The 20,190-nt window shown below is 33.3% G+C and overlaps 1 protein-coding gene across 6 annotated transcripts in view; it reads right to left on the bottom strand.

Annotated features, from left to right (window-relative positions):
* The window catches only part of EPHA7 (EPH receptor A7), a 164,221-nt gene that overhangs the window by 4,464 nt on the left and 139,567 nt on the right, over positions 1-20,190 (bottom strand). For 2 of the 6 annotated variants that reach the window (XM_064486842.1, XM_064486844.1), the window contains exons 9-16: positions 19,510-19,565; positions 14,997-15,122; positions 13,705-13,890; positions 13,057-13,118; positions 11,403-11,612; positions 10,550-10,699; positions 1,992-2,185; positions 831-986 (exon numbers count right to left, since the gene is read on the bottom strand). In XM_064486842.1, coding sequence (XP_064342912.1) covers positions 831-986; positions 1,992-2,185; positions 10,550-10,699; positions 11,403-11,612; positions 13,057-13,118; positions 13,705-13,890; positions 14,997-15,122; positions 19,510-19,565 — 1,140 coding nt within the window. Of the gene's footprint in view, positions 1-826; positions 987-1,991; positions 2,186-10,549; positions 10,700-11,402; positions 11,613-13,056; positions 13,119-13,704; positions 13,891-14,996; positions 15,123-16,121; positions 16,437-19,509; positions 19,566-20,190 lie in introns of those variants that run through there. The other 4 variants (XM_064486843.1, XM_064486845.1, XM_064486846.1 and 1 more) reach the window with 3 other exon arrangements.

The raw sequence follows: 20,190 nt of genomic DNA, 5'->3' as shown, positions 1-20,190 counted from the left end.
CAGAACCTTGATAATTGTTTCCCATTTTCAAACACACTGACTGAGAGGAATTACATCGCCCATAAGAGTTAAGCTGCAGCCACAGAAGCTGAGGTTAAGAGATACTAAATGTATTTCTTAAGACCACATAGTGATGGAGCTGGCAAGAAAAATTTCGTTCTTTTTACTTCCAGTGCATAGCAATTTCCAAAGTTGTTTTATCTGGCCATTCTTCAGGTTAAAAAAAGAAAAAAAATGAATCAATCAGTCACATACTTTCCAAAACTTAAGTTAAATTCTTCTTACAGTTCATTGAATTGAGCTTCCTTTGACCTCTTCAGAAAGCATTCATATTGGACTTCATAACGCATTTTGGAATTAGGTATGAAACTCTGAGATTTTTAATATCTGAAACAAACATAGTGAAAGAAATCCTTCTTTTTTCTTCAATGGAAAAAGTTTCCCCAGTGATTAGGGACCTAAATAATACAGTGGTTAATAAAAGGGGAAATCTCGCTGAGTGGTGTTTGGAACACTGGCTATGGAGACAAATCAGCTATCACTTACTAGTGAGTCAGTTTAGGGTAAAAATTTAAATTCTCTGAGCCTTAGCCTTGTGTATAAAATTACCGACTTGATAAAATTTTTGCCATGAAGGTTAAAAAAGATATTGTATGTTTAAAGGTCTATTTAGCAAAATGCCTGGGATATAGTAGGCACTTATGAAAAAGATACATTTCTCCCTGATTTTGGTGATGCGCCTCCTTAATATACAGAAGATGACCTAATGTATAAAGCTCAGATTGCAGCTAGTACAGTCTTAAATATAATTTTGAAAAGTTTAAGCTTACTCAATAGTCATCCTGGCCACTGATTCAAGGGAGTTGTAGCCGGCTGCTGTGAAGTTATCTTTATATCTTTCCATCTTAATAGCTTGTAGCCATTCTCCAACTGAACAGAAGGTAGTGAAGTCAGGAGTATTTTGATCCAACAGAGGGCTTATTGGCCTAGACAAGAATTAAACAGAAAAGCACATTTTTTTTTTCATGAACTACTAACGAAAGCATGTCTTGGCTCACACAAAAATAAGAATATACAAAATAAAATTACATGTTTTAATTGATGCTATAATAACAAACAAACAGGTATGCTAATAAAAATCCAACATGTAAAGGTTGCCCAATAAGGGTGAACTCCAAAATTTACATTTTATTTAGATACGACGACCAGCAGATTAAAAGTGCAGACATCAGTATTTGTAATCATTAAATATTTGTTCCTTTGCTTCTTCAAAAGTAACTGGGAGTTAAGGAAGCGCATCCGGCTGTGGACTAACTTGTTCAGACTACGAGGATGCTATTGAGAACATTTTGCATCCACTGTACCAATAGTACCCTTGTGAGCACCTCTGAGTTCATACACCTCCACAAGGCCCTAACCGACTATAGTACAGATGGAGCATCAAGTCGACCTGGCAGCTGAAGCCCAATAACTACTAAGATGCATTACAATGGAGAAAGCCAAGTGTGCAGAATGAAAGCGGCATTTAGGCTCTTTTTAATGGGTATACTTCTTAAATCATGTATTGAATTACTTTTATAAACTTTAACTTCATGGAATCATTTTACTATTATAGTCAAAGCAAAACAAATAGATAATATGGATATAATAAGAAAAACAAGGGCGACAGCATTAAAAACTCATGTAATACTAATAATGGTTTGAAAATGTGAAATGCCACTTAATCATGTAAATCCAGTTGACAAAGTTTTCTAAAATGACAGCCAGTAAGAGAGATCATAAATTTTTTTAAAAAACAATGACGATTAATAAGTCTCTTTAAACACTGATTTTCTTAAGGTAAGCCATCTGAAAAGAAAAAAAACCCTCTGTAAATGTAACAAATTTAATATGGACTTTAATAATTTAACACAGATGTCAATATGCCATTGGGGAGAGGCTGAGGAGATACATGATTCATTTGAATTTCTCCTTCCTTAGCTTTTTCTTACCTACTACATGTTCCCAGGGGTGTCTTCAGACTGTTAGGGTTTCGAATCATTTTGTCTAGAATTCCAACTATCTGTTCAAACTTTGGCCTTTCAGCACGTTCCTTCTGCCAACAATCCAGCATCAGCTGGTGAAGACCAGCTGGGCAGTCCATGGGTGCTGGTAAGCGATAACCTTCTTCTATTGCTTTTATAACCTAATAGCCAAAAGGACATTAAAATATTACTGACTGAGGTTCAATTATCATAAAATGAATTGCCCAGAAGGCAAAGTGATTTATCCAGATAAGAGTCAAGCACACCGCTATGCAAAAGACTTACTTATTTTTTCCAAAACATCCATGAATATTAAGCATGTTATTAAGGGGTGCATGAAGTGCAAGAGATGATGACATTTTCTAGTTAATTCAGCAATAGGGAGCAGCAATTAAGTTCACCCAGGGTGCAACAGATGGAAAACTTTTTAATGTCATCCCAGAGGTTTTCAAAGGGAGTATGTTACAGGACTATTTTACTTGTGCATAGCTGGGCCTGTATGTACTTTCCTATACATTTATGAATTTCTCAAGTTGTAAAAAGGCATTTTGAGTTACTCAGGATTAGCCCCTCAAAGTTCCACTCTTTGAAGAATTCAAATAATACTTTTCAACAAGATAGCAAAATATGTGAATGTACAATGACAGAAAATGTTACCAGGCACACTATTTTTCTAAATCATATGAAGTGTGGAGGTGGGTATAGTTCAGTGGTAGAGTGCATGCTTAGCACACACCAGGTCCCAGGTTCAATCCCCATCATTTCCATTAAAAAATTAAAAGGAAAACATGAAGCTTATACATTTATGAAGTGCATAGTGTTATAAGACAGTGGTGTGCAAGAGTCAGCCTGTACTCTTCAAGAAGGTGACTGTCCCCCCTCAACAACTCCAGATCCAGTGACCTCACACTGGCAGACTGAAATCAGCCTTGGGGGGTGGGGGGGTGGGGAAGGGTTGTCTCAGGAAATTGGGAAAGGTTACAAATCAGAGCTTTCTCACTCTGAGTGCTGGTTGTTAAACTTTTATTAGCACATCACTGTCTATTTATATCTAATAACAGCTTAAGATGTTATTTATATCAAGCTTTGAATGTTAATGCAAAATAGGCCTTCAAAAACATTTGTACAGGGTAGTCAGAAAGTCTAAAAGTTACTTACTTAGACGGGCTTTTTAAAATTTATATGGAAAGCAAAAATAGATTTTTAAAATAAGAAATTGTTACAAATCTGAGTAGCACAGGGAAAATAATAGGAAGGTAAAAAACACAAATAAGGACTTGTAAAACATTAAAATATTATTCAAGGAGGATTAACAAGTCCTTTGATACGAACATAATAGTAGAAATGTAGGGGGAAAAGAACTCTCTCTAAAAAAAAAAAAGTTAATCTGGAGTTTTTGAAGAAAATAGGCCTAAAGTAGGTGATAAAAAGCTGGTTTTAAGAAATGTTGATGAACTTAATGTTTGTGGGGAAACATATCCTTAAGATGCATGTTGACATTCAAGAACAGCACATTGAAATGTAAAAGATTGTAGGATGGAATAAACAAAAGTAAATAAACAAATCAACACTTTTTAGAAAAAAATTATTTATATAGGAAAAAGAGTATACTTTTGTTTAAGGGAAATTTATATATGCAAATTGATCAATTTTAAAAGGTAAATAGATGAACTTAATTATAGGAATTTTTGAAAAGTTTCATGAATATAAAATCCTCAGCTCAAATTCTCCCTAATCACTAAATTGTATGTCCATTCATTTATTAGACATCTTCTCCTGGATTTTTCCATAGGAAGTTCAGACTTTATTTAAAATTGATTTTTTTAGCCTTCCCCAAGCCTTTTACTATTTCAATTACTGGTAGTTTAGTCATCTCAGCCGGAAAGCAGAAATGAGAACAATCTGGACTCTTTTTCTTCTATGCACTGCCAATTAGTTACCACTTTCTGACAACACTACTTCCTAAATACAATACTCTCAAATAGTACAAGCATTTTTCCACATATATATATATATATATATTTCTTCATATTATATCTGTCTACCTGCCTATCTATCTATCTATCTATTCCTGCAGTAATAGCATAATTATCCCATAGTTATGTCTTTACAAAGTCTAATATCATGGGATCTTTCTTTTAGTACTTTCAATACTTTATATTATTTCTTTCAGTATTTCACTTTCTTTCAGTACTTTCTTTCAGTGTACTATGGGATCTTTATTTTAGCTATGGAGAAAACACCTTAGTCTTAAGTGACTTTAATCAGTGTTGGTGTTGAATGCTAATGGAAGTCATATGACAGAATTCTTAAAATTTCCCTGTTTATGACTCTGTAGCTACAAATGTATATCACTGTAAGCATTTCTCTAAAATATCCCTTCAAAAAGCATACAAGAATACACAAATACACAAATGGGAACTCTGCAAAAATCACCAATACATAACTACAGGTGGAATTAAATTTAAAAAACTTTCAACTGCAAAGAATTTCATGTGGCTTTGTACAACACTCCAGTGACAGCACTACATAAGGTTTCAAAGGTGCTCTGTGTTAAGCAAGTTAGATAAAAGTAAAAACAAGTGCTTTGGAGAGCTGGATTAAGTTATCTAAACAATGGCTCAAGTTGTGAATAAGTAAATTGCTAACTTTTAAAAATTTATATATTTGAAATGACAAAATAATAAACAATTGGGGGGCATTTTTTTTCCCCAGAAAATGGCTTTCTTCATTGTGTTTGAACATATGCAGGATTTTTCTGAATTGACAGGACAGCACTATGGACATCACAGGCAGACCTCCCTTTATTGCACTTTGCTTTATTGTGCTTTGCAGATACCGTGTTTTTTTTTTTTTTTAAATTAAAGGCAACCCTGCATTGTTAGATGATTAGCATTTCTATCAATGGAGCATTTTTTAATTAAAAAAATGGGGATTCATGCTCATAAGATTGGGGCAGTGCTTATTATTTTTCACCTCATCTTACTTCCCCACTTGTAGCTTTTCTTTAGATGTCCTGAAAGGAATAATGCAGGTAGGGAGATATTCCCTTTTTTATTTCCCTCTAAATCATCTTTTAAAATGTACATATAAACCTTATCATGATCCTCCTAACATAATACTCAACAGCTCTGCAGTTGGGATTCTTTAGCTCTGAGAACAATATGCTCTTAAATCTTTGTACCAATGAATAATGGTGAGTAAATAACTCTTACAGGAATGAAAGAGTTAATGAACCTCTGTAGTTATGCTACTGCATTATAGAAATTTCACGATTCCTCTTATTATAGCAGAGAACGTGTATCAATACGAAATGAAACTTCTAGCTCTCAAAAACCCAGTGGTTTACAACTTTAAAAAGGAGCAGCAGCTGAGCATATTAAAATAAGAGATGCTCTGGATTGGGAATGGGATTTTGGGACTCTAAAGTTCCCATTAACAAGCACATTCTTACCTACAGAGGCACAGAGATGTTTGCCTCTATAGAGCACAGTTTGGCTTAATTTGAGGAATAATTCATATCCCCTTTGATGATAAACCCACACTCAGGGGATGATTCAGGCAGGAACTGAGCCCTGAGGTTCTCCAAGTTTTATTTGGTTAGCTTGCCAGAAAAACAACTTATCTTTTAACAATACAATAATCATAGTGAATATTTATTGAATACTTACTATATGATTAGCCCTGCTTTAATTATCTCATTTAATCTTTACCAAAATCTTATTAGGCAAGTATTATTATATTGATTTAAGAGACAAAGAATCTGGGGAGCTGAGAGGTTAAGCAAAGGGAAAAATATCACCATAGCTGTTAGTGGAAGGGACAGAATTTGATGTAGGCTGTCTGCCCAGAGCTGATGCTGTTAAGAGCACATTATATTTCCAACTGGGCAAATAAAAACGCGCCGGGCAAATAGGTACATATTCTTGGAAAACAAAACACAGGTAAGGTGACTGATCCGACACTTCTTAAAGCATTATGTAATTATCCAAGGAATTCATTTAAAACATCTTTTTTGGGAAAATACCAGAAACCCTTTGGATTTGCCTACTTAGATCTAGCCTTAGTATTCAAATAAAAGCCCAAACAGAAAAGCAAAATAGAAATTTCTAATTCTAGATAGTTTCCAGAGGAGTAGGAAATGATTAGGGTAAATGACATTTTAGAAGAACACTGTGCTGCAACAGGGGACATCTCTTTGGTATAGACTGTAAAGGAATACTTAGAAAACAAATGCATCTGCTTGCCGAGATGTGTTTCAGCATTATTACAGTCTAACCACTGTAGTTAAGGGAAAAAGGAACACGGACACACCCTGTGATAAAGGGCCTGCAGTAACTCACAATAGGATGCAACATGACTGGCTTCTGTTCTCCACCAATGTCCATTTTCATTTCACTAACCTCACGATAACATGACCCACATTTTATGTGATTAAATATTTGGGACCCCGCAAACAGGATTAAGACAAAGTTTTACCAAAAAATTCACAATTTTGTTTCTATCTTAATATAAAAAAATACAAAGTAATAAATCAGTGGTGACTTTTAAAAGGGAAAATTGAGGACTCACAATTTAGCTGAGAATAAATTTAGTTACAAGCATATTACATTTTCAAAGCTCTTAAATGTCTTTTAATGGACCACTTTAAGGAATTATGTTTGTCTCCTATCTTTATGGAAGTTTAATTTTTTTAATCATCCTTATGACTACCTACTAGTAAAATGAATGACTTACTGGCTTACCTTAAAGTAAGAAGAAACAACTTTGTTGAGTACTATAAGCAGAAAAAAAAGTAATCTATATAAGGAAGAATTTTGAAGTTGCATAATTGAACTATGAAAATTATACTGGAGTAATTAAGACAAATTCAACTAAAAGACTGCTGCTGTGAATGCCAAATACAAGTACTTCAAATTTATGTGTTATTTATTATATTTGACTGCATTTATACACATAAGGTTTTTCTTTGAAAGGTCATTAATGCAAAGGGCTAACCACCTACAGATTTTAAAGAATAAGAGTCCATGGATTCATCCAACCATGGACTGAATGAAAAAGGAAAACCAGAAAATTCCAAAAAGCAAAACTTGAATTTGTCACACACCAGTAACTATTTACATAGCATTTACATTATATTTACATAGTATTTATATTGTATTAGGTATTATGAGTAGTCTAGAGATGATTTAAAGCATACAGGAGGATGTGCACAAAGTGCAAATACTGTACCATTTTATATAAGAGACTTGAGCATCCTCAGATTTTGGTATCTGCCAGGGTCCTGGAACCAATATCCTGTGGATACTGAGGGACTGGTGTACCCCTCTCCTATTTCTTCAGAGTGATCACAAAAAGCTCACTTTATTTAGTTTTCAGCCTGGAATTTTGTGGAGTTCCTTACAAACATAACTATCAATTTGGATCTTTTTTTCATGGTGTCTTAATAAAAGTCTTTTAAAGTCCAAGGTATGTGCAATTTAAGGGTTTTTTAAAAAAATTGTTGACAAATTTCTAGCAACTACATTGAAACAATATAAAGTGAATTGATTCTCTTAAACAATCAATCTAGACTAATTTAAAAAAAATGCCTCTGAAAATCTGACGAAAGCAATCATCCCAGAAAAATACAATACATGCACGTATACACAGGATTTTCATATGCTTCAGGGAGTTTTCAGATCACTTAAGTCTTGTCATGATCTTTTACCAGAAACTCCAAGTAAAAAAAGCTTTTTTCTAGAGAATTTTTTTACTAGAATGGAATTCATTATTTTAAATTATCCCATTTTCACCATTTGCATATTGAAAATTAAACATATAATTGTTTAAGTAGCAGTTTAACATAAGTATACGATAATGAACATTATCCTATAAGAAGAATATTAATATCAATTTCACATAAAAACTGAACTGTATAGGTAATCTCTTACTTGTGTTTGAATTTAATAATTTAGTAATTCAGACCTTCACAATTAAAAAAATGAAGAAAGATGGTGTTGAATGTTCTAGGTCAGAACAAAACTTCATTGTGGACACAAAAATTTCATTTGATCAGTAAACATATTTATGAATGCTTGATATACTAAATATATTTTTTACGACATTTCTTTTTCAAGGAAAAAAAATAGGGAATCTAAAAGCTAAAATTGAAGATATTTATTTTTTTCTTCTTAACCATTTCTATTATTTGTTTTTAGAAGTTAAGTGAACTTTGAATGTAAGTCATCTTATATTCCTGTCATTCCCTTTATGTTTGAATCTAGTACAGAAGGAAGGTGTCAAAAGAAATGAAACTCTACGGAGTGTCTAGGGAATGTAAATATTTCTCTTTCTCTGCCCCAAGGATTTGTTTGCCCGTATTTTGACAGCTCATGAAATCTTTGACACTGAGACCTGTCAAATATTAACAACTTTGCCTCTGCCAAACGGACTCATCATTTAGACTTTTATATGTGAAAAACAAAAACCAGAAAAAAAAATGAAGCTTTATGTCATTATTCAATTCAAAATACCAAAAGATTTAACTGATTTCAAAGCTCCTCCTCTTTAGGCTAGGAATTTTTCAGTTAATGCAGAAATTTGTTAAAAAAAAAAAAAAAAAAGGACTGAAAATAACCCTGCCAACAAACAGTCTGATTTTAGTTGTCTAAAAATAACTATTTACAAGTTTTAAGAACCAGAGGAACTTGATATGGGAAATTCTAAAATCAAGAACAAAGATATTAATTTACTATAACAATGATCATGATCTCTTTTTGAAAAATGACTCAATTTTAACTTTAGTCAGCTTCTACTGCTCTTCATGTTGATAGCACCTCCAGAATTAGCTACTCCAGACCAGTTTGCTTGTCACAGCCTCCTCTCAATAGCAATACAGAATTTCTTCAAGCACTACTTAATTCTGAACTCCATTCTTCAAGAGCATGCATTTGTGCTATTTCCAAACTCCTTCAAAAAGGTTTTCATCAGTTTGCCCCAACCAACCTAATCTTTATTTCAAATCACTCCTCATGTGTGCCTCTCTGCTATAGGAAAGTGAGTCTGTCTGGCTGGTCCTCACACACTTCTCTAAGCCTTTGCTTCTAGACTTTCTAATTTCCGTGGTGAATTCTCTCATCAGCTATGATCCAAGGTCTTCTCCAGATTTCTAGATCAAATCTAAGGTACTTTCCTAGATTTTACACTTGCTCTACTTTTATCTAAAGTTCACTCATGATTTCAATAAATGAAACCAAATGAATCTGCCAGTAGTTGAAAGTCTGTGATCTATAAAAATGACAATTTTTTAAAATTCAACTTAATAGAAGCAAATATTTACTTGCACTTATGCTATATTGGTTTACAAATGGTCTCTTGGTGTGAGATGTACACCCCCAAGAACTACCATCAGTTTCTTTGCCAGATAATAATATTTTATGCCTTAGTAACAGGATATACACTTAATAAGTTGTATTTTTAAAGAAATTTCTGAAGATATCCCCATTGTGAGTGCATTCTAAAATATCACTATGTACAATGGAATACTACTTAGCCATGAAAAATAATAAAATAATGCCATTTGTAGCAATATGGATGGACCTGTAGATTGTCATTCTAAGTGAAATAAGCCAGAAAGAGAAAGAAAAATACCATACAATATCACTTGTATGCAGAATCTAAAAAAAAAAGACAAATGAACTTACTTGCAAAACAGAAACAGACTCTCAGACATTGAGAACAAACTTATGGTTATTGGGGAGTGGAGTGGGAGGGGATAAATAGGAAGTTAGAGATTTGCAGATACTAACTGATAAATATGAAATAGATAAACAACAAGTTCATGTTGTATAGCATAAGGAACTATATTTGATATCTTGTAGTAACTTATGTTGAAAAAGTATATGAAAACGAATATATGTATGTTCATGTATGACTGAAGCACTGTGCTGTACACCAGAAATTCACACAACAATGTAAACTGACTATACTTCAATAAAAAGATATACACAATAAAATAAAATATCACTATAAAACCCTTATCAATATTGATCATAAAATCTGTGTTATCTCATAATATTAAAATTTAATTAAATCAATCAACAATAGACAATTTAAACAGACTTTATCAGGAAATTAAAAGAATAAGAAAGACAAGCTATGAAGACAAAATAAAATACACCCTTCTTTCCCCTCCCCTCTGCAAATGATTCTCTTACTCATGCGACTCTGCCACTGCAGCTGTGCAAGCACAGCGTCGTTACCTTTATTAAGGAGGAAATATCCTTTGGAGGCTCCTATTACGTCCAGAGATTTTAAATTAAAAAAAGAGAAAGCAGTTCTTCAAAATGAAAACAAAATGAAAGTCACTGAACCACTAATTTACATTAATTATCATGGTAATTTGTGGTAATAATTGTGAAAATTCACCAATCATATTTTTACAAATCTATGAGAGTTTCTTCTTATGAGCTGTTACCTACATGTTCCCATAATATGAATATTTATGCATTAGATCCTTTTTGTTTAAGTAGTGTAACACCTACATCTTGATTTGACATGTCCCAGTAAGGTCTCTCTCCATAAGACATAACTTCCCACATGACTATTCCATAGCTCCATACATCACTGGCAGATGTGAATTTCCGGTATTGGATGGCTTCAGGTGCTGTCCACCTTACTGGAATTTTTCCACCCTGTATAAAAAGAAATCGACACTGTAAGTGGGTATCAATCATTTATAGCAGAACCCTAAAGCTACAGCTAAACACTTGTGTATTTGGTTGGCAATTCAGCATTATCAGGTCTATCCATCTTGGATCCCTTTAAGTGCATTTAAAGTTACTAATCTGTTTTTTAAAATGTCATGACAAGATTTCATTTTTAAGGCAAATCAATTTAATGTACCTATGTGGTCATAGGGCAAAAGTCTAGTCAAGACAATGACAAATTAGGCAAAATAACTACTAAAATGGAATGAAATATTAGAATAGTAGTATTTAAGTAAATCCACACATATTTTCCTTTTTTCTCACAAAAGTTATGATAAGAATTAGCATAGTTAATATTCTCTTAAAATTTTTAAGTGGAATTATATTTTTCCACTACTGTTAGGACTGCTAGTAACCAGCTGTTGATGTATATGTCTATTATTTATATGAACATCCCAATATAAAATAAGCTTTTGTCATTCTGATCATTCCTTCTCCTGTTTACCTACATGTAGGTTGTAAAAGCAACAATGATCCTTCAAAAGGCAAAAAAAAAAAATTAACAACTATAAAAAGCTGAGATTAATTTCTCTCTTTTCTCCAGTTTAGCTCAGTATTTTTAAGCCCTGCTTTTTTGGTAGGAAAACCTCAGGAATATGAAGAGGTGCAGTAACAGACTTCTTCTTACAGTCGTTGTGTAAACAGCTTCTGGATCGTCCTCAATCACCCGGGACAGGCCGAAATCAGACACTTTACAAACAAGATTGCTGTTGACGAGAATATTGCGAGCGGCAAGGTCCCTGTGAACATATCCCATATCGGCCAAATATCTCATTCCAGCAGCAATTCCTCTCAGCATTCCTACCAACTGAATGACTGTAAATTGCCCATCATGTTTCTACAGGAAGACAAAAATAAAAGTCCAGTTACCTCTACTTTGAAAGGGAAAAAAATCACCACGAAAAATGTCTGCAGACTAGTCATTTTCGATTGTATCATAGGAATTACTAATTAATTTTCTATGTAATACACACATGTGAAAAATACAACCAGTGCTGATTTAACATGATAATTAAGTAACACAAAGTAGAGTTCTGGTAATTATTTATATTGATATATTATTAATATTAATTAATAGTAGTTTCAGATTGTGCAAATCCAAAAGTATATGCAAATTTTTAAGTCAACGTTAAGGGAATGGAATATCATTTGACAGCTGTTTTCCTCGCTTTCCAAAAAATTACATAAATAATCTAAAAATACATAAAGGAATGAAGACATATATTGGTTTTCCTTTTTTCCTTTAAATGGTAAAAATAGGAAAGGTGAAAACATTTTTGAGTAAAGATGAAGAGATGCTAAGAAGTAGAAAAGGATTATACTGGCTGGCTTTGATTTTATTTTATACTTTTCATTGTTGTGCTATCAGTAGAGACACTACTTGCAACAAAGATTCTCTACAATGGATGTACTAGCAAAGGAGCTTGAGAACTCTTTGCAACCAACTGGCCACCATATATTTCTAACCTATTTTTAACCCACAGATTTCTCCAGTTGAGTTACAAATATGGTGCATGAGGACAGGGGTTTGAGGAGATGAACTTGCTCGGTGATGCTTTCTTCCAGAGAGTTGATAGTTATGCATATCATCAAGATGCAGCAATAAAAACCTCTTGAAATCCTTGGCATGCTTATCAATCTGGGTTGAATGTATCTAGATCATGTACGATCTCCCCATGTTCTCTTACGCCTATTGTTTTCTCTTTGCTATTTGGAAAAATGTTAATATGTGCCCATGTTCTTAGGTGAAAAGTCTCTGAGAGTAAAAATACGTATGTTTATACATTTAGATTTATTATTTATAAATATAACTGCTATTAACTGTAAAAATGTTAATAATTCTTTATTTTATGCTCAGTGTTCACATAACACTATAATAGAAATTGTTCTACAGAGTAGAGTTGGGAACATTCTACCAGCACTGAATGGTTATCTCACTTGTTAGTCTTCGCTGTATTAACCTCTGCATTTCATTTATAATTGTACTGAAAAAGGAAAATGCTATTCTAGAACAAGTATTCAAATTACAGGGTTTCAGGTATCCACCATACTTTGTGGTAACATATTAATGGAAACTATTTTTTAACTACATTGTATCACTTATATGCTCAACAAGATTCTAGTTCAATCCAGTCTAAGACACTTTCCTGCTTTTCAAAGACAATTTTCTGACCTGTTAAAGTTTACACTGTTCACATTTTACACTGCAAAGAAAAGTTCAGAAAATTACTTTGGTAGTATGTCTAGTATATTTAGAACAGGAAAATAATTTCGTCACTTACCCTGAGAAATGCATCTAGGGCTCCATTTTCCATAAATTCTATTACAATCATGACTGGTTTCCCTAAAATTTAAAAAATGTATATAAGAAAAAAAAATGTTGCTTCTGAAGCTGAAATCTAAACTTTGGGATTATTCTCTTTCTCACTCGGGATAAAACGTGGTGCTCTTTTAAAAGACTGGATGAGCAATGTGTGTTTCTCATGCTCCTAGTGCTGCTGCTAAGCTCAGAGTCATTAACTGTCTGTTTGGAACGTGGTCATGATTCATAAAATTAAACAATAAAAGTCAGTGTGTTCTTCTGACTCTTGCTTTGTGGATAAAACTAAGAGAAAACAACACTTTACAGAAAATGTAAAGCCTAAACTGTGTCATTTTTATGGCTTTTGAAGCTAAATGAGAGTATCTTTCACTGTGTCTGTCTGTCTGATTTATTCTTGAACTCTAAACCTGTATCCATTTGTCCTGTTTTTTTTTTTTTTTCTGAGATGGTAACACAAAAGAGAATTGTTTTAGTCAGTTACATACCAAGAGGAAAACCATTCATTTAGAATATGCAATGTATTCACAATTTGATTTTTTATTATGCATAAAATAACACTAATTTCTGACAGTCCATTCAGCAAATGAGATATATAATCAGTATCTACCTCTTGTAACAACCCCTTCCAAATGGACAACATTTGGGTGATCAAACTGCCCCATGATGCTTGCTTCACATAAAAAGTCTCTCCTTTGTTTTTCTGTGTAACCAACTTTCAGGGTTTTTATGGCTACTGCAACGTCTCTTTTCCCTGGAAGTTTCAAACGACCACTGCAGACTTCTCCGAATTCTCCTGAAGTAACAGAACAGGCAGGTATCTTTAAATTTCAGAAATATTTCCTCTCTCAAAATAAATGCATTAAATTATTTAAAAGCATTTTTAAACTTTCCTATATTGTCTGTTACACAAGCAATTTTTTTAACTGGATTAAGAAAAATGCTTTATAAATTGGGAGTTTGGGATTTGAAGATACTAACTACTATATATAAAATAGATAATCAATAAGGTCCTATGTAGAGCACAGGGAACAATATTCAATACCTTGTAATGACCTAGAATAAAAAAGAATATGAAAAGAAATATATGCATATATATATATATACATGTATAAATGAATCACTACATTATACACCAGAAATTAATACAACATTGTAAATTGATTATACTTCAATAAAAAATAGAAAAATAAAAAGCAAGCCCCCCCCAAATTTAGGTTTGAAACACACTGCATAATATACAATGCTTACTAAAAGCATAAGGGCACATTAGCAAATTCTAAACATAGATATTGCTTTCATGGCTTAAGAAGCAAATATTTCTTAAAGAATAAAAATCTGGATGTTGTTCGTACTATGCTAGATTGAAGGGACTTGATCCAAAAATACATAATTATTATGAAAATGCATTGTTTACATAGGAAATAATGCTTCTTTTAAATAATTCTTATATATTAATTTTCTACATGAAGTTAAATAGTATGATAGCTAATTCCTACAAATACAAGGGGAAAAAAAAAGATAAAAATGAAAGCTTAGCAGGAAGATGGTAAATCAAGTCAGAGGAAATGTATATTCCAGCAAAATTCAGGACATTCTATTTTTTTAAAATATGAAGTCATTTCTTGAACAGGCCAGAACTACTATGAAATAGCTTATCATCAAACAATATCTTAAAAATCCAACAGGAGACAAAAGATACATGATTCTCTGCACCACATGCTTCTTTTTCACTTCTTTTCTTAAGATTTCATAAACAAGTACAGCCTCATTGCTTCCAACAGTTCAGGTAAATGCAAAAGTTCTATACTTGAGGTATAATTATTTGCCTGTCATTATGATATATGACTTTCGATCTCAGCTAAATGGAACAGCTCAACAAGGAAGCTACAACAGCCTTACCTGCGCCAATCACACGCTCAATTTTAATACAGGAGGCATCTAGCTCCTTGGCGAATTGATGGACAGCTCTATTTGGGTCCTCATAGGTTTCAGGGTCAATGTAGGTTTTGGTGCCTGGAAATTTAACTGTAATGATGTAAGAAAGCATGACTGTGATGAAGCAAAGCACTTATTGTGCAGCCAGCCCAGGAATTGCATTATGCAGAGTCCTCCTTGGAACAGTGAACTTGCTTCCACATCACCTGATTCACAGCAGTTTTAACAGACTACTTCAGTCTGCTGGCGTATAGGTATTATCTGCAAGCTTCTATAGGTAACATAGGATCCAGCTCATAGGTTACTAACTGAATTGCTTCTCCAGTAAATCAACAAAAGACATCACCAAAATTCTCTTATCAGACGGGAGGCTTAATTAAATTCACTGCTATCATGGCATAGTTCAAGCCATGTTGAGGTTTGTAATGGACTCAGAAACACATTTGTAAATCTATCAGTCAGTCAATCAATCAAATTAATACACTGGGAAAAGAAGACATTTCATTTACAGGTAGCCAACTACACTAACAGCAATATTAAAAACATTTAGACATCTTACTTATTCTTTTGATTTATTTTTTTAAAAGACCAACCACCGTTGACATATACATAAAATTAATACAAGATGTGAGGGACTGCTATCACAGAACCAGAGAGAAATCTACTAAAGACACAGTTTCTTCTTCACCTTGAAAGGCAATAGAGGCCAGATGTACAAAGTGCAGAGTAAAGTTAGAAAATGTACAATATTCCTGGGATCTGCTCACCAAGTATGACAGCAGTTTGAAAGAGGAATGGTTTCTATGAACTTGCAATTATAAGGCTCTGGAAGATCTCAACTGCTTTGAGGAGGTAGCCAATATGCCTCAGAAAAGGTAGTCAAAATTCAAACAACATAGAATCATCTTAAAAGTTAAAATCTTCTTAATATGCACCCAGAAGCATGCAGGTAACAGATAATGCTATGGCAACTTTAAATCAAATTCAATTACAATCATGTATTCCAAATCTAATCATTTGGTTAAAGACAGAGATAAGACAGATAGGCATATATTTGGTTATATTAATGCAATGAAAAGAATTACACTATATCCTCAAAAAAACTTTATTGGTTTTAACAAAGCCACTGAACAATCTTCTCAGTAAGTCTTACTATTTGGAGAACAATATATTTCTTTATGTATTACACTGCAGCCTAACTGTGCTCATGTCATCACATTAAATTAAAATTGTATTTTAAGAAGAAACACATAACAAACAAAAAGAAGCAGAATGTATAAAGGAAAATGGGATTTAAAAATCTTGATTTATTCTGCTGTAGTTGATTGTTTATCCAAAATTGATTGTCTTAAACAATTATTGTTGCAGTTTATAAAACTGACAGATGCTCATTTGTTACTAAAGCTGAACACGAAAAAAAAAACACAAGAAGAAAAGAGAGAGGGGACACAAAGAGAAAAGAGAGAAGAAGGAGGTACAGGGAAGAGGGGGGGAAGAGAAAAAGAGAGAAGGGAAGAAAACAATAGGTTAACCTCCTAGATTGGCAGGCAGATGGAGAATGAGCCATCTTCTCCCTTTTTATTCTCTTTCTTTCATTGTTTTTTTTTGTTGTTGTTGTTGTTTTGTGGTTTTTTGTTTTGTTTTGTTTTTGTTTTGTTTTGTGATAAGGGAGCTAGATTGGAGGTAACCTTCTGCATCTCAAACGGGTCTCTGATGGTTCTTTATTCAAGCTGTCATAAAACATTTTGACAGGCCAGAGCAATTTAGGCATAAAAACATGAAATACTGCCCAGCTTGGATTCGAAGACATTGTTAGAAGAAACGGTAGGAGGAAACAAAATGTAAATGGGAATTGCTTCACTAAACTCCTCTATTGTGTTTATATCTTTAAATCTAGCACTTGGGGCCATGGAAAGTGGAGGGCACCTGATACAAATGACTGGACATTCTATTAAATTCAGTGCTGTAAAAGCTAGTTAAATGGGTGCCTTCATGTTTCTGTAAAAATTCAATCTGGTGTCTTAGCACCTCAGAAAATTGTATACTAAAGGAATAAAAGACACCAACTTGTACATAGCTGGTGATCACAGTGTTGTACTTTACGTATTTTAGATACAGTCATAAAATCAAATAAAATGCCTGGTTTTCACAAAATGACAAGAAAAGACATGCTTGTAAAAAGGGCAATTCAAAATTATCAAGGATTTACCAGGACAGGCTTAAGTGTACTTTATTTTTTTTCATTATTCATTTAAAATAAGAAAAATATTGACAATTTCTGAATATTCTGGTCTGTTGCTTATCTCAATTTAAGACTGTGAGCTGTTTTGTGTTTTAAAATCTCATTTACATTTTTCATGAATGTTAAATATCTTAAAACCACCATTGATATTTTGCTCTAGAGATGAAAACTGTTTATATATATATATGGATATATCAAGCTTATCTTGTCTATGTAAGCAAGTAAAACATGCAACTCTATTTTTCCTGATTACAAACTGGATGTCAAATGTAAAAAAAGCGAATGGCATCAAAATATTAAAACCGAGTGATGACAATTAAGCATAAGGCTATACAACGTGTTTTAGGGAAGCTATGTTTTAATTTACCTTCAGCATTGCCCTGCAAGCTAAAAGCAAATAAACCAGGAAGGAGTATTTGATAGATTGGGGATGTCTCAGATATCATCCGTAAAGAAAAGTGACATACCGATTAAGGTATTATTAAATGATTCTGCCATCAAATTATTCACATATGGGGAGAATCAGGGATTCCAGGACTATAGTCTTAGGTTATTCTTCTATATACGTTTTAAACTAGACAGCAAAATTCAGGCATTCAAGTTTTGAACCTCTCCTTCCTGTCCGGGGAAGTGTTAAAAGTATTCTCTCATGTTATAAAAGAAAGAAATAAAACCTCCACTTTTTCTGCACATCTTCTAGCTACAATTGGCCTATGGTACGCTCATCACTGGGACTTGTCACAGGGAAGTCACTGCCAGGTTAGCAAAAGGAAGCACCACCAGCAGGAGCACATTAGATCATCTCGGGGGAGGTGGCAGGATCACAGGTATTCAGTCAACACCAGGGGCAGATATAAGTTTTACGAGGCTTGAGCCTTCTACAATTTGGGATACTCTCTTTCAGGAAAAAAAAAAAATGATTATACACAATAACTTGCTAGGTCTCTTCCAAGGGCCTTGAAAGGAGTCTGTGAAAATAAGGGGCCTTGAAACTTAAACTTCATGAAAAAGCCCCCTCGGTCAGAACTTTTACTGTTATTTCTAGTGTCCCAATACCCTTTCTGCCTTCAGTGGTTGGAATTCTACAGGGCTTCACTTGGGTATGTATTATGTAAAGCCATTTCTCTTCTGAAAACTAAAGTCAAGGGAACTGTTGGTTCCAACAATTAATAAGACACTGAAGAAACTTAGGGATGAGAATAATGGTGTTTACAATCTGTATCTTTTAAACCACACATTTTCTTGACTGATGCTTATGTATTCCTGTGACTTTAGAATGGGTACATGACAATATCTTCTTATATACTGACATGAGAATTTGATGAATAACACAAAAACAGATGTAGTTCTTATGCCATTTATAAGAAATTCATCTACCCACGAGAAATTTTAGTAAAGATTATAGTTACAAGGAAAAATAATGAATAAAATTATTTTTCCATATTTTCAAGGGTTAAAAATAGGAATAAAATAATGGGTGCGGATAAGAGCATCATCAGTGATCAGAACTAAAATCACGACGCTGTTAGGTTTTTACTTTGGCTGCATAACGTGGACGTTTACTTGCAGGGCTCTCACGTTTTCACTTGCCATCCACGGGCAGCGAGAATAAGATTAATACGGATGGGCATCTATTTTCTTTGGCTCCCTGAGCTCTCTTCTGATTTTATTTCTAAAATGAACTTTTAAGAATCAGGTAGCCCAAATCCACAGGAAAGCATCTGAGGTTTGAATCCTATTATTATACTATTTACATCCCTTGAACTATCTATCGGTAGTTAGACATTCGGTAGAGACATTTTGCAGTAGCTGAAGAGAAAGAGGTTCTTACGCTTAGTCTTTCATTATAGCATCACTCATGGGGTAGGAAAAAAAGGGGCCTATCCTTCTAATTTAAATTCCAAAGCTAGAACAAGGGCATGTGTAACATTTAATGAATTATTATTAGAATGGCACAAAACACTTGGGCAAAGTTTGCAGAGGAACAACTGTGACATAAAAGCTGCTGAATATCCTGCAGTTCTATTAAAATTTTGCATGAGAGATTGCATTTCTGAATATATTTTATTTTTTTAAAGATTCACATCATATGATTTTCCTTCTAAATCTCTTGTTTAAATGCTTTAAAGCAACATTTTGAGCTCGTTATATAATTTCAAGCATGATGCCAATAATAACAACCAGGTTTCTGTATTAATTGGGGTAAATAATAGTGAAGAAAAGCCAAACACTTACAATGAAAGTAAAGCTCTTCATCCCCTTCTTGGTCAGCTTTGCTATAACCACAGTGCCTGGAAAAAAAATTAAATTCAGGATGACCTCAATCAATGATCTCACTTTATGTGTTTAAAATTCAGGATGATTTGCCCTAATTACTTAACAACATGCTAGTTAGAGCTATAAATAAAATACAAAAATTTCCTGTCCACAGTTATGAACTCATTTAATAATAATACAGCCATTCACATGATTTAAAAAATGCACAGAATATAATGTGTTTGTGGGAGACAATGTGGAAGGAACATATTTCGTAGACTTAGATTTATCAATGAGTGAATATTTGCTTATTTTTTTTTCCCGAAAAACAACAGCAACAAAAAACTTAAATGGTTTCCACAAATCATTTACTAAAAGAGTAAATCTTTCCCCAGGTGTCTTTGATATTTATTATGAAAATCTAACTCTGAAAATAACTAATAAAAATTCACTTTATAGAAATTACAATACTCATTCCTCCTAAACTAAAGGCAATGATCAAGTACACACTATATTCAGACCTTGGGAGAATAAAAATTTATTGAGCTTTAATGTTTCATATGAGACAAAGAATGTTTACGTTTACTATTTAACATTCTAAAACTAAACTATAACTAATAGTCTGGTGTAATTCTGAAAAATCAATACATTTTATGTCAG

The sequence above is a fragment of the Camelus dromedarius genome, chromosome 6 (assembly GCF_036321535.1).
Source record: "Camelus dromedarius isolate mCamDro1 chromosome 6, mCamDro1.pat, whole genome shotgun sequence".
NCBI lineage: Eukaryota > Metazoa > Chordata > Mammalia > Artiodactyla > Camelidae > Camelus > Camelus dromedarius.
The sequence above is the reverse complement of the archived record's forward strand: the minus strand, read 5'-3'. Positions and strand labels throughout refer to the sequence as shown.